The sequence below is a fragment of the Rhinolophus sinicus genome, linkage group LG07 (assembly GCF_036562045.2).
Source record: "Rhinolophus sinicus isolate RSC01 linkage group LG07, ASM3656204v1, whole genome shotgun sequence".
In the NCBI taxonomy this organism is placed as follows: domain Eukaryota; kingdom Metazoa; phylum Chordata; class Mammalia; order Chiroptera; family Rhinolophidae; genus Rhinolophus; species Rhinolophus sinicus.
The window spans coordinates 26,763,781-26,779,354 of record NC_133757.1 but is presented as its reverse complement, the minus strand read 5'-3'; the positions used below and the strand labels follow the sequence as shown (position 1 = coordinate 26,779,354).

General features: G+C 47.9%; 1 protein-coding gene across 1 annotated transcript in view; it reads right to left on the bottom strand.

Moving 5' to 3' along the window:
* Positions 1 to 15,574, bottom strand: part of TLL2 (tolloid like 2) — a 122,232-nt gene that overhangs the window by 8,594 nt on the left and 98,064 nt on the right. The window contains exons 14-18 of the mRNA XM_019725125.2: positions 9,133 to 9,258; positions 8,245 to 8,405; positions 7,428 to 7,608; positions 5,925 to 6,050; positions 3,688 to 3,815 (exon numbers count right to left, since the gene is read on the bottom strand). Of these exons, the coding sequence (XP_019580684.1) occupies positions 3,688 to 3,815; positions 5,925 to 6,050; positions 7,428 to 7,608; positions 8,245 to 8,405; positions 9,133 to 9,258 (722 nt within the window). The remainder of the gene's footprint in view (positions 1 to 3,687; positions 3,816 to 5,924; positions 6,051 to 7,427; positions 7,609 to 8,244; positions 8,406 to 9,132; positions 9,259 to 15,574) is intronic.

Below are 15,574 nucleotides of genomic sequence, written 5' to 3'. Positions count from 1 at the left end.
CCCATCGATAGACGACTGGATTAAGAAACTGGGGTACATTTATACAATGGAGTATTACACAGCCATAAAGAAGAAAGAAATCTTACCATTTGCAACAACATGGATGGACGTAGCGAACATTATGTTAAGTGAAATAAGTCAGACAGAGAAATACAAATACCACATGATCTCACTTATATGCGAAATCTAAAGAAAAGAATAAGTGTATGAACTAATCAGAAACAGTTTTGGAGACATAGAGGAAAAACTGAGGGTTGCTAGAGGGGCAGGGGGGGATAAGGGGAAGGTGAGGGGATTAGAAAATAGTCAGTAACCACAAGATGACCACGGGGTTTTGAAAATTAATTTGGGGAACGTAATCAATAATGTAAAGATGTTGTAGGGTATCCGATGGACATGTGTCCCATTTGGGAGACCACCTCAGGGATGTGTAGATGCCTGATCTCTGCACAGTGCACCTGAAGCTGAACAATACTGAATGACAACTATAATTTTATATAAATATATATATGTATGTATATTTATATATTTGTATGTATATTGTTACAGGAAGCCGAGTACAGCATTAGGAATAGAGACTGTGGAAATGTAATAGCTGTGCGAGGTCAGAGGGATAGTGGATAGGGGGAGGGGGGTTCACACAATGTGAGGGATATAAATGATAAACGTCTAAGTTTTGCTTTGTCTTGTGCACCTGAAACTAATTAAATAAATAAATAAATAAATAAATAAATAAATAAATAAATAAATATAATGAGAGTGCTCAGTCCGGGCCAGGAGCTGTTTTAAGTCCTTCACAAGTATTGATCCTCACGGCCTTGTGATGTGTCTACCATTGTAATCCCCACTTTACAGATGAGTACACTGAGACCCAGAGTTGCCAGATGACTTGCCCAAGGTTACCGTCAGAGCTGGGCCATGACCAGAACGTCTGGTTCCAGAGCCCGTGCCCTTAACCTCTGGACTAATGTGCAATCCTTCAGTACAAATGATGTGAAAGAGGCCTTATGACATGTACATTGCTCTGTGTCGTCACCCTCATAATGGCTGACGTTAGTTGAAAGTTTTTTTCCATGCAGAGCCCTGCATTTTCTCACTGACTTCTGATGATGCTGTGAGCCAAGGAAGAGCTATTATTATCCGCAATGTGCAGAAGGGGAAACTGAGTCTTAGAGAAGTTAAGTGGCTTTCCCAAGCTTACACAGCTAGAGGAGCATGGAGCTGGACCTGACCTGCAGCCAGCCTGACTCCAGCCCACACTCCTAACCATCACCAGGCTATACTGCCTCCCTCCTCCCTGGACCCCCTAAAGATTGTCCCCTGAAGCTGGCCAGGGGAGCCCCACAGTTCCAGGCCATACACCAGGCTTTGCAGCCCCAAATGTCGGGCTTCTCAGGCGCTGGGAAGATGATTGATAGCCTGCTCACGGCCATGAGGGAGATGGGACAAGGGAAGAGAGGACAGTGTTTAAAAAAGATTTAGAGCAAATGACAGAATAGGAGAGAGGACATTAGTTGGGGAGGGGGGATTTCAATTCACAAGAAGGGGACAGGGCAGGGATGGAGATACAGAGAGGCCATTAGCAGTGGGGCTTTCATAGGAATGACAAGCACACTTGAAATGAGCAAAGCTCTGCACACCTTACAGAAAGGGAGTTGGGGGTCAGGGAGTAGGGGAAGGACAGTGGGTGGGAGCAGGAAGGGGAGACCAGTGGCACCAGGGTGGGTGATGTACTGGGAGACAGTGAATCGGGGGGGCAGGGAGCTCCGCAAAGGTCCATGGGACACCTTGTTGCTGTCCCCATAGAGTGTAACGCCAACTTTTTGGAAGTACTCAACTCACCCTGTACGGTAGCAAAAGAATAAGAGCATGATCGATATATCCACCATTGACTTCCCAGGGAAGTTTTTTTAAAATCTAGCACATATATGTATGAACCTCAGATAAATTTGAGGTCTGGCATAATTGTGGCCACTGTAATCGGTTGCTTTAGTTCCTTAATACTGTAAAGAACAGGAAAAGACGTTAGAGACAACTAGTACTAAAATCTTGTTTGTGGCTCTTGGACAAGAAGCGCCGCTTCCTGCTGTGTAGGTTGCGAATTCAGAACACCAGGGGGCGCCATTGCCCCGCCGTCATCAGAGATTTATGTTGCCATTGCGAACATTTTCCAGTAGACGGCAGTCTTGGGGAAGGAGTGCCTGTCTCTTAAAGGGCTCTCTTTACCCTCATCCAGATTCAAGGCTGTTCGGACCGACCCAGGAGAGCAGCACTCGAAAGCATTTCCCACATGGAAATGAGGTGCCCACTGGGGGCATCCTGTGATCAGGGGCCCTGTCGTCTCCACCCCTCGATGCCCCAGGCCTGGCACAGAGAGACACCAGCCCCCACGCTCTAGCTTCTATTCACCTACCTGTCCTCACTGCTGTTGCTAATCAACACCCTCGCAAGCCTCAGGGCCACCTCTATTTATCATCATGTTCTTCTTTGTTCCCTTCCATTCTCCATTATTGTTCATCATTCAGAGGGACATCCGTTTGCCTTCTGAAGCGCTTACTCATCTCCAGAGTCTGAGCAACCCATTTAAAAACTGTTTGTCTGTCTCGAGTACAACAACTTGTCCAGCTGGCAAGAGGGTTTGTTTTACACTCCAGACTTGGGAGTCCCTGGAGGCTGAGAAAGAGACTTGTAGGAAAGACTCATTTCTCTTTGAAATAACCCAGCGTGGTGTGCAGACCACAATCGTATGCACGGATGGAACTTTCAAAAAACTCTTGGAAGATATATATTTTTTAAGTCAAGAGAGAATTAACATACAAAACTTAATTTGCTATTGTTAATTGAGAAAACATGTAAGTCATATGAATAATAAGGGCCCATTGAGAAGTTTGGGCAAGAAAAAGTATATATCTTTTTCCTGTGAATGCACATACATGACTGTATATGCAGGAAATTTCTGGAAGGATTCACAAGAAAATGTTCAGAGAAAACACTTTTAGTGGTGGCGGATGGCTCAGTTGGTTAGAGCGTGAGCTCTCAATAACAAGTTTGCTGGTTCAATTCCCCCATGGGATGGTGGGCTGAGTCCCCTGCAACTAAAGATTGAAAACGGCAACCGAACTTGGAACTGAGCTGCACCCTCCACAACTAGATTGAAGGACAACTTGGAGCTGATGGGCCCTGGAGAAACCACTGCTCCCCAATATTCCCCAATAACATTTAAAGAAAAGAAAAATAAAAAGAAACCACTTTAGAGTGGCAGAGGGATCTGGAAATGTTTTATTTCCACTTTCTAACCCTCTGTACGAATTACATTTTTTAACTTTGAGAATGTATTGTTTTGTAAAAAATTAAAACAGGAAACAAGTAAATCTCCAACAGCACGGCGGAACAGGTGTGTTGGGTGCCACCTCAAACTGGTACCACTGTGAACAGGTGCTGCTTATAGAGCTTTTCTCACCCACCACCCTCAGCTGAGGGCTTAATGTGTGTCCTCCCTTTAAATCTGGACAACAGCCCCATGAGGTAGGTTTCACTAGCATCCCCATTTCCCAGATCATGAAACTGAGTCCTGGAAATGCTGAATAACTTCCCCAAGTTTTAGAGCTGGGAAAAGGCAGAGCAGAGACTCAAACTCATGTCTGTCTGACACCAAGGTCCCTGCTGTCCATTAAGAAAATGACTCACAAGTTTCACCCTGTGGCCCTCGGTTGAAGAGATGTTCCAGGTGCACTCCCTCCGGCTGGGGTATTTGTCAGGCCAGTTGGGGCTCACCAGGGTCCCCTCTGCACTGCTGATCTTATGCGCACAGCCAGCTGGGGGTGATGGGGACACGCAGAGAGAGACATAATTCACTTATGGGCATTATAGGAGGTGTTCTAAGACAGTCTCCTCCCCTTGCTCTTATTTGTCACATGGTCATTAGCAAATGTGGGGGCAGGGGGCAGCCTGAATCAAGTGTTGCCTGGCTCAGAGATTTGCTGGTTTATTTGGCGTTGCTGCCTTCCGGGTGGGGTCTGAGGAGCCAGGTCACCTTTCTTACTGTGACTATTCACATCCTGGTTATGACTGGAAATATGGTAGAGTGAGTGGTTTAACAGCACAGGCCCTGAGGTCAGTCAGAGGGACCTCGGTTCAAGTCTTGGTACCGCCACCTTCAAGCTGTGAGACTTTGGGTACTTACGTAAGTCTTGATGTCCTCATTTGTGAAAAGGGAATTATGTGGATTAAATGAGATAATGCATGTAAAAGGCCCAGCAAGGGCTAACAAATATCTTCATCACTATGCCTTCGTCCATATACTTCTTTTAGTTTTTCAAAGCAGTTTCATTTGGAGGCTAGGGATGTTGCCTTGGTTACGATGCTATTAGCAAAGAGTGGCCCCTTGTCTTGCTCAATGAGTAGGATTTTGGCCAATAGCTAGGATCTGTCTCCCTCTGTGTTGGGCACTGTGCTAAGCATTTTCAATGCATCCTCTCATTTCATCCTTCTCACTTTCCAGATGAAAATAAGTTTAGAGCAAGTAAGTGACTTGTTGGTAAGGGGTAGAGTCAGGACTCGAACCTGGGTCTACCTTTGCCTTTTCTGACTAGGAAATAGAGGGAGCTGAGGAGGTGGGCCGTGGACCACTGTGGTTTCAGGCTGAGGTCACTGGAGGGGGCAATTGAGGGCAGGTCAGAGGAAGGGGGAGGGTGAAGTGTCAGCAAGGACTTTCCTACTGCTCATTGCTGGCTCTGTTCCTCAGCCACACAGAGAATAGGTACCACAGGGGCAGGGACTCAGCTCCTGGGAGATTGGTTCCCACACCCCCTGCCTCACCCTGGGGGAACCCCTAGGAAGGGAGCCATGTTGAGCTGGTGGGACCTCAGTGGAGTTTCCATCCCTCATAGTGTCCCCCACACCACAGGAGGCAAGCCTTGTTCTGGCTCAGGCCCATCTCACAGGAGTTTGACAACAACTTTTTAAGTTCCAGAATGACAGTACTTTCCAAGTTTTTCCGGCCTGACTCTCAACCCAACTTGTGACCACCCTTTTCTGTGTCATAGGACCGAGCTTGGGGCGGCAGGGGGGCTGTACCCTGCTTCTAAAGATGTCTTAGCTCATCTTATAACATCCCAGGAAGGCCCTGACCAGACTCCGTAAACCCCAGCCAAATCTCCTAACTGAAATGTGTACCCCTCACCCCTGAGATCCTTTGCAGGGCTCTGTGGCTGGGACCAAGACCCAGAGGCCTGTGTGTTTATCAGAGATGTTCAAACTCCCTTTACAGGGTGGGGTAAGAACAAAGGAAGGCCTTTCCCAGAATGACTGGACATTCAAAGCCATCTGGCCCTGAAGAACTCCCAGTAGTAAATGGAGCAGGGAGCAAAGTGTTCCCAACTCTATTTTACTATTAGACCTGCACACGATAAATATTACGACATAGATGGCTGACATTTATTAACATCTCAAGTGCTTAGTATGTGCCAGACTGTCTGAAATACTTTCTAGGCATTCTCTCATTTAATCCTCAGAAAAAAATTAAGAAAGGGTACATTTAGCCCCTTTTAACAGAAGAGAAAACTGAGGCTCAGAGAGGTTAAGTAACTAGTCCAATGTCACACAGCTAATAAGTAGCAGAACCAGGATTTAAACCTAGGTAGCCTGATCCTGGAGCCTGGGAGTTTAATCACTTGGCAATCAATAACTGCAGGAGAACACCTGAGGGCCCCTACATGCCTCCTGAAGGAGTGAGCTGCCTTGGAGAAAATCACTCTTCGACAAGAGTGCAGGAGAAGGGAAGGCAGATGCAGTTTCAGGGGGACTCAGGGCTTGGCAGACAGGGAGGAGGGGCTCCTCACTCTCCCTCTTACACACCAGCACACTCCTGGCAGCCAAGGTTAGCTCCCCCCACCCCTTGCCCCTGAGCAGAAGTCCAGCCTCACCCTCTTTACAGTCGTGCTCATTCTCATGGAGCCGGTAGCCATTCCTGCACCGGCACAGGTAGCTCCCGAACGTGTTGACACACTCGTGCTGGCACCCGCCGTTGTCCTTAGCACACTCGTCCTTGTCTGGGGAGATCAACGGACTCTCCTAAGGGGAACCACCAACTTGGGATGGTCCCTCTCAGCTCAGAACCCTGCTGAAAAGTAGCCTGCAGGAGGGAGCCTCCCTATTGCCCAGACTCTAATTATCCCCTTGCTGAGGGTGGGGGATGTGGGGGTGGGGAGGCAGCATTTGTTGGGTAATACATGGCCCTGGTATATATTGAATTCTCTATGGTCCTAAAGCACTTTAATGTATATTTATATGTTCTCCCCCCCTGATCCCCGGCAAAAATAAGGAGCTCCTTAAAGGATAGGCTAATATTAATAATAATAGTAACAATAATAAAAATAACTACCATGTATTGAGTATTTATTATGCAATGGGCACTGCCCCAATCACTTTCTATACATTATCTAAGTCAATTCTCACACACCCTTAGGAGGTAGGTGCCTATGCCCCCATTTTACAGTTAAGGAAACTGAGGCTAAGAATGCTCATGTGCCCAAGGTTACTCAGTGAGAAAGTGGCCTGTGAGACCCAGAGGCCTGGGCTTATCTGCCATGACCCCACACCACCTCCTGCCTGTGGAGTAGGTAAGCGTGCGGGCCTCGGGCCAGACAACCGAGTGCTAGTCTAGCCCTGCTCCACCACTTAGAACTGCTGTGACCTTGGGCAGTCCTTGACTTCAGTGCCTCAGGTGCCTCACCTATAAACTGGAGTCAATAAGGGTAGGATTGTTGAAAGGAGGAAATGAATTAGAACAGGTAAAGTCTTTAGAACAGAACAGTGTCCAGCCCGGAGTAAGTGTTAGCTTTTATTCATTATTACGTATGAATTCAAGTGTGAGCTGGTGTTATTGTTATGGTTCTTACAGCTCACACCAGAGCAGTGTGCAGCCCTCTCCTAAGGCAAGTGCTTCCTGTAATAACCGAGGGCCAGCTTCCCTCCCCGGTCCCCCGGCGGGTAACTTCAGGGGTCAAGGCGTACTGTCTTCTCGGTACCCTCTGCCCACTGTGGGTAATGTGCCACTGAATACTTTGTATTTTAGTGTCACCCTCTTATTTCACAAGGACAACTAAGAATCCTTGGAGAACACAAAAAATAAAGAGATGGAGCCTACCCAATACTTAAAGCACTGAACCACAAGCTAAGAAAAGGCACAGAAGGGTCCTCCCCTGGAGCCTTTAGAGGACGCGGCCCTGCCCACACCTTGACTTCTGGTCCCCAGAACTGGGAGAGAATCCATTTCTGTTGTTTGAAGCCATGCAGGTAATTTGTTATGGAAAGACGATGAAGGCAGGGCCACTGGCAGACAGGGGTGGGCAGGTGCCTCAGAGGCTGGGAGCCAGCAAAGCCCTGTAGCCCTCCGCGCCGCGGCCTGGCCCTCCAAACCTGCACACCTGAGAAGAAGTGGGCCCGGAAGCCGCGTTTGGAGACCGTGTTGTCTGACTTGAACTCCACACGCATATTGTTGCTCTGTGAGGTGATGACCTCGGGCGTCTCGGAGCCACAGAACCTGCCGTGCAGCCTGGCGTCGGGGGACAGACCGCTGCGCACCTCCAGGAAGTCGTACTTACAGACCTGCAATCGAGCGCCGTGGGGAGCTGCCCGGTGCCCCTACACCCCCATCCCGACCCCCGTGCCCTGCAGGACCCCTTCCTGAGAGCTGCACCCTGCCAGGTGGTCAGAAGAGCTCAGCTAGGTCCAGAGGGAGGATCCTTTTGACTCCTACTGGGGCCCCTCCAGCCCCAGGGGCAGACACGGGGCACGCCTGACTACACTGGCTGTAGGGTTCTGCCGGGGCCTCGGCTACTTGGTCGTCCCATGACACCTACTCAAAGAAGGGAACAGGCTGTATATACCTGGTCCCTAGCAGCACCTCACTCCCTCCATTCCCCTCAGCTGGACACTAACCCCCCCAGGGTCCTCCCCCACGGGTCATGCTTGTGTGAACCACCTCCCACCCCCAAGACCTGCTTCCTTCCTTCTTGTCCTGATTCTCCTTGAATTTATCAGTGACAAGAGGACCCACACACTCTGTCTGCAGAGCATGTGCAGCTAAAAACTGCTGCAGCAAATACTCCCCAGATGCTGCCCAGCTAAGATGCCATGACCCTAGGAAGCCACCTCCCTGCCTGTTGGCCCCTCCCTGGTTCCCAGCCTGGAGCCACAAAGCTGCCAACACAATCCCCAATCAATTAGAGCGCAGAAACATACATCGTTGCCTTCCAGTTCAAATACTTCAAACTGAAGGGAGATCCGGTACTGAGTGGGGGCCACCACCTGCCAGACACAGTTTTTGTTGATGGGGTAATCCTTCGGCCACCCCGGGCTGGTGATGGTTCCGTTCAGCTTGGTAATGAAACCGCCACAGGCCACTGCACGGGGAAACAGAAGCAAGATTCATTTGGTGTTAGTTCCAAGTGAGTGCGATTCCCCTAAGCAATAAGCCCTGCTGTTCTTCAGAGAAAAAGTTAGCAATCTGCACTGATTAATTCAGTGTCCTTTCTTCAACTGAGGATTTGGAGGGATAAAGTTGAGGACAGGTCTTTACTACTTTTAAAAATGACAACAATGCATTTCTGCTGACGTGTCACCCAGTGGCATAGTTGGGAACTCCACATGACTTGGACCAAAGGAGAATTAGAAATGTTTGCACCAAGTCATGCAATGTACCTGGCTTATATAAACAAGCCGAGTCATGCAGGTAGGTAAGGTAGATAGAACACCAGCCAGGTAGAAATGGAGTGAATAAAATGGCTATTAGTTGAGTCGCATCAAAGTGCTCAGGGTTTGTTTTGTTTTTATGTTTTTTTACTTTTTTTTTTTTTTGCTTTTATGTTCTACCTTAATAATCATGTGAATTTTACATGGTCACAGAAGGAAATAAACCACGGCTCCAGTTTCAGTTTCTAGCGTGGAGTCTGTGTGATTTGGGCAGTCCTTTCACATTTGTGAATTTATCGAGTTGTTTCTCCCTCCAATCATCCACCACAGCTGTCTGTTGTTACTTCGCAGCCAGCCGGCGCCCCATCTCTGCTCCACGTCCCTTATGACTTGTAGCCCCCTCCACTCTCACTCCAGCTTGGCAGGTCCAACACCAACCTTCACATGTCTTCTTGTCAGCGGCCAGCTCATAGCCAGGATCACAGGCGCACTTGTAGCTGCCCAGCGTGTTCATGCAGCGTTGCTCGCACCCTCCACGATCTGGCCAGGAACACTCATCCACTTCTGCTGGGGGAAAGGTGACCTCGGTCAAATCGTCACAAGGCTGCCTGGTCTGTTCCCCATCACAGTCCACATCCCAGAGTCCCTAGCAAGTGTCCTCCAAGAACAAGAATGGCTCCTGGGGACCACCTCCCAAAGCGTCTCATGTCCACATCTCAGAACCAGCAGCAGCTAGAGTAAAGGGTAGGACCCTGAGAACACAACAGGAGGAACGTGTTAGCCAGAAGCAGGGCTCTGCTCAGGAGAGATCAGGCCTGGATAATTTCCCTCTTTGAAGGACTCAGTCAGCTGTACTCATTTGCGATTTTTAAAAATCTCAAAGATTCCATACCAAAGACTTAACTAATTTCAATGCCATGGAATTACCCCCACCCGAACCCAAATACAGAACTTCTCAGGGACATTAAATAAAGGGCAAGGACAAAAGGACATGTTTGTAGATGAAGATGTTTAAGTATTCTCCAGAGACAGAACAAGAACATGTGATTTAGCATTTTTATAAATAATCTGAAGAGGTGTGCATAGGAAGATCTTCAAGGTTACAGAAAACACTGGGCTCTTGGGTTAGCCAATGCTCAGGAGAAATCGTTGGCAGAGGCTGCAGGGAGACTGAGTCAGCAGGGCAATCAGATGGGATTCAGCACCAACAGTGTCTAGCGATGTATTTGGGGGCAATTAAATAACAGCAAGTAGGACGCCAGGAATGCTATCCAAAAGGAAAACAAGGGAGTCATTGGAGAATCTCCCCAGACACGTCAGCTCAGGAACCACTGAAGAAAAGCAAAATCCAGGCACTGAGCATCTCCAAGAAGAGTATCAGAAATAAAAGGAAAAATCATTTTCTGTTGCCAAGCTGTGATACATCTGTCCCTGAAAGAGAGCATATCGGTTTGGGCCTAACCGAGACGGAGAGCCTAGTGAAGAGACATCTGAACACTGAGACATTAAAAAAAAAAAGTCCAATCTAGGAAGAAGAAAGGTTGGAGTGGGGGAGGAAAGTATTGGTGGTTCAGAACACCATGGAAAGTAGGAAAGGAGCAAGCACAGAGATGTCCACAAAATCTCAAAAGACCATATAGTACAAACAAATCAGGATGGCTTTGAGTTAGTCAGTAAAGACCAGAAAAGATCCCAGTCCTGCCACCTCCGCAAGGATCCTTTTAATAACACTTCTGATAGATGGCTTATCAGACCCGGCTTGAAAACACCCAGAAATAGGGCTCTTGCTGCTTTTCTTGTCCTGTGCAGTTGGAATTGTCAAAATTCTGACTCCTTGCGACTTTCCAACCCCTTGGTTCTCCAGAAAATGCAAACCCTTTCACCATAATGTCTCCTTCCACTCTCCTTTTCCAGCTCAAATAAACCCATTTCCTTCCAATCTTCCTTGTTTACGATGCACAAAATACTCATCAATCAGGTTGCTGTTCGCTGGGTAAGGGAGTTTGTAAATATCCTGTCACTCGTTCTAAGAGAGCTGTGTTCTTGGGCTCAACAAAGGCTTACATGGGTCGGTCGGGGAGACTGGGATGGGAGGACGTGCTGTAGGCAGGGGATTCAAGTTGTCCACGGACTCATATAAATGTGTTAAACCAGATAAAATAGTAACAATCCTGCAATTATTTCTCACTTTACAATGTGCAAAGCTCTTTCTTCGATGTTTGTTTGAAAGCATAGAAGGAGGAGAATAAACGATAAGGAGACATGGAGGGTGTCCAGGCTACAGAGGGAGCCAGACAGACCTGGGTTGGATCTTCCCCTAATAAGTTGTGTGATTCGACCTCTCTGAGCCTTCCTCTTGCTTTAAACGGAGAAGAATAGCTGCTGGTAGGGCTGTGGTGAATGAAACGATGCCCGTGCTGATGCCAGCACATAGACACGGGGCAGAGTGGCTATCACCATAGACCACAGTGGCGCTGCTTTTGAAATTCCCGCGGGTGGAGAGACACAGTGATGGGGGGAGTGAAAAGGATAAGGTTACCTGCGCATACCTGAATCAGGGGAGAGTGGAGTGGTACCGGGGAAGGAGACAAGGCAGGAACAGAAAGCAGGAAAATGCACCAAGGATGGGCCCATGAAGACCAGATAGAGAGGAGGGCAGCACAGCAGAATCAACTAGCTGGCTGGTGAGCACAGGGAGAGGGAGAAAGGAACTGTGGGAAAAGCCCATTACAATAGACTCAGATGAACAAAGGACCAAGGCAGTGGTGGGGTGGGGGGTGCTGTGGTGCCAGAAGATGCTATGGCTATGGGCAGGACACACATATGTCATAGGCAAGAAAGGGAGGACCACAGATGAATAAGTCTTCTGGTGCCATCACAGCCACATGGAAGAAAGATGGCTGGTGGGATCCGTATGAGCCGAAAGCAAAGGGAATATACCTCCTCCAGAGCCTAGAAGAGTAGGGTGTTTGGCCCAGGAAGGTAAGTGAAAGGTATACATGTACACCCAAGCTCTCTCCACAAAAGCAGTGGGTATTTTGGCCATTTGCAGCCCTGCTCCAGCTTGGGTGGGTGGCATGGAAGTATGCAAGGGGCCCTGCTTTCAGTGAGAGCCTCGGTGTCCTCTGTGTCACCTCCACACTGTGATGACGTAGTGTCGGCTCCAAGCCTGTAGGTTCATGCTCGCTCTGGGCTACAGTGGCTGAGGCCAAGCCTGTCAGGAAAACCGGGGAAAGTGTGGGTGTGGGAGACACTGAACCCAGATTATATGGCTTCTTTGCCTTCTCCAAGTGATATTAGTGGAAAAAGGAATCATTCCATGATTAGATAATGAAATGACTCAGGTAGGATCCCAAAACTTGTTTCAAAAAGGGTTAAGGAAGGAGAAGGCAGGGCACATCCCGAAGGTTTTGAAGAAGTACCTTGAAAGATGCCGGCCCCCCTAATCAAACACCCATGGTGGTCCATCAGCAGTGGGACAGTGGACGGTGGGAACCCTCAGATACTTCTGTGGAAAGTGTGTGACCAAAATGGCCCTGCCAACCCTCGAATGCTCCTGCCATCTCCTGACGTAACCAGAGACGCGAGGCGCTCTGCCGGCTGCCCAGCCAGCAGGCGGAGAGAGGCTGCCATCTGGCACCAGGAGAGGGATGCAGAGGCCAACTGGCACCCTGGTCAGTGCCATATGCCAGCTGGGCCCTGAGCAGAACCTCTTGCCAACTGGCACCAAGGCGAGAGCTTCCTTGACTTGGCCCAATTCTTCTCCATGGCCTTGGTAGTTACTCTTCTAGTAGCTTTCACTGGACGAGTCCTGACACTTGCACTGGGCACTGTGTGTCCACAGGACTTCCTACTTATCGCCTCTTGGAAAAAGACAGGGCAAAGACACCAACTGTGCAGTCTCTGGACCAGCGCTGTCCCATATGGTAGCTACCAGCCCTGTGTGGGTATCAAACACTTAAAATGCAGCCAGTCTACACTGGGATATGCTAGGAGTGTAAAGCACACTGGATTTCCAAGACTTAGTATGAAAGGAAAACATATAAAATATCTCATTGACATTGTATAATACTGATCACATATTAAAATTATAGTATTTTTGATATATTGAGTTAAATAAAATAAATTAATTTGACCTGGTTTTATTTTGGAGGGTTTTGGGGGTGGGGGTAAACGGGCTGCTAGAATACTTAAAATACATACTTGGCTCACATTTGTGACTTGCATCCTATTTCTATTGAACAGCACTGCTCTAGACTTTGGTTTTCACCTCATTCATCCTCCTGGGGACCCCAAAATGTAGGCAGAGCAGGCAGCAGGATGACTAAACCACAAATGAGGAATCTGAGCGTCATTCATTCATTTCCCGATCCATTCATTGCCCAGTAAGTATGTATGGAGCCTACCGCGGGCCAGGCAGTGGGAATAGAGTGGAGAACAAAGCAGGTATGATCCAGTCTCAGAAAGGAGACCTGGCACCTGACAGAGAGCAGCTCGTAAGAAATGACGGCAGGGCTAGAACCCGAACTTCAGATGCTAAATGCAGGGCCCTTTACCCTATACTCCCCTGGTATCAAGAAAGCAGAAAGGTGCCCGTCAGAATCAAATCACAAACACGAATGAGAAATTCAAATTCCTTCACTTTACTTGCCTGTGGCTTTTAGGTCTCTGTTGTGGAAAGACAGTGCTCTGTGGGATGCGGAAGACCCAGGGTCTAGTTCTAGCTGGGCTGCCTTAGAACTCCAGTTTCCACAACTTGAAAATGGGGGTGACGATAATACCTACCAAGGGATTGTTCTGAAGATAAGGGGAGATAACTAATGTGGTTTCCGGCACACTCAATAGATGTCTTTGCTTTGCCCTTTAATAGTCCAATGAGGTTTCCATCAGTCCTGGTTCGTCTTTTAAGGTTCAGGGTCGAGGTCATCCTCTGTGACATAAAGATGTCAAGCGGGTCCCGTGCACTCAGTTAGTATAGATGGGCCTCAACTAACACCTTCGTGGACATCTAAAAAGATGTTTGCAAATTGAAATGCCCTGGAGGCAGCAGGCTGGGTAACCTGACCCCACCCCCGGCTGGTCTCTGGCCTCCTCCCAGGTCCACGCCATTGCCCATCTGCGTGAGGGTCTCTTTCACCACCTGAAGCTCTTGAGAACAACGACTGTGTTCTGCTTTTTGTCCACAGCCCCTAGCACACTGTTTGATGACTGCTGAATGAATACTAAATGGGGAGGAGGGAGAAGATGGGCTCTTCTAACCAGCAAATGGAGCTGGTTATCATGGTTACTTACCAGGCAAGGCTCTCAACTCAGTCCCTTACAAACCAGTTCAGCATCATAGAGAGAAACACTCTTTTCCATTGCACTGACATCTCCAGTGAGGTTGCCACACAAAAGGCAAGAGGCTTAATTAAATTTGAATTTACAATGAACAACCCATCACTTCTTAGCATAGTAGGTAATATTTGGGACATACTTATACTGAAAGATCATTCTTCCTCTGAAATTCAAATTTAACTGGGTCTCCTATTTTTGTTTTTTCTAAATCTGGCAACCTTCTCCTCCAGCGTTAGCTGGTTCTCTCAAATGTGTGTATTGCTGATTATCAGCAGAATCAGGAATGAGGTGCGTGGGGCCAGTGCCAACTGGTTACCAGTTACCTCACTGGAAAGAACTCCCAATACCTAATTTACAGACCTGAGGACGGAAGTCAGGGGAGCAGAAGGACCAGAGGATTAGAATAACAGAATTAGAATGAAACCTCATAATCATTTGTGACGTGTGGTAAACAAAATCAGGCCTCCCACAACTGTCCATGACTTAGTCTCTGAATCTTGGGAATCTGTTACCTTAACACGGCAAAGGGACTTTGCAGATGTGATCAAAGATCTTGAAGAGGGAGATTATCTTGGATTATCTGGGTGGGCCCAATGTAACTACAAGGGTCCTTATAACTGAAAGCGAGGAGGAGAGTTAGGGTCAGAAAAAGAGATGTGACAATGAAAGCACAGGTCTGTGATACAGCCTGAGAAAGACTCAACTGGCCATTGTGGGCTTGAAGATGGAAGGGCCCCACGAGCCAAGGAATGCAGGGGCCTCCTCCAGAAGCTGGAAAAGGCAAGAAACTCTGCTCTCCAGAACCATAAGATAATACATTTGTGTTGTTTTAAGGCACCAAGTTTGTGGTAATTTGTTACAGCAGCAACAGGAAACCGATACCTGGCAACAGCAAAAAGAAATTGTCACGTCATTTTTTTCCAGAGAGAAAAATAACCGTCTCAAAAGACGCCTTCCCAAGCAAAGACAATTAATGGGACCAAACATTATACCATGTGTATTCGCTTATGCTATTTCATTTACTCCTGACAACAACTCTGCAATAATCTGGTAGCTGCCATTTCTACAAGTGAAGGGGATTGGGGCTCAGAAAGGTTGTGCAACTTGCTCAAGGCCCCCCAGCCAGTGTTGCTAAGGCACATGCAGTCTGGGCCAGGGTGGGGCAGGGGATGTGAATTTCCAGGCATCTCAGCTAAGACTGTCATGTTCTTCTTCCCTTACAACCACTAGCAGACCTACATTTGAAATATGCTTTCTGTGGCCTGGCTTTTTTGCTTGGGAAAGAATTAAGTTTTGTCTCCAGATATTCAGAGCATTATAATTCTTGTTTCTGCTTGGGTTCTGCTCTCCCCAGATGCCTCAAGACAGAAAAAAAGAATAATCCCACAAGCTTGTGTGGCACTTTTCAGCTTATGAAGTGTATCCACAGCCATCCTGTCATTGGGGCATCAAAACAGGTTAGGTAAAAGGGGCAGATTTCCCCCCCGCCCCTGTTTTACAGAGAACAAAACAAAGTCTTCAGTAACAAATGGCTGCCTGCTCA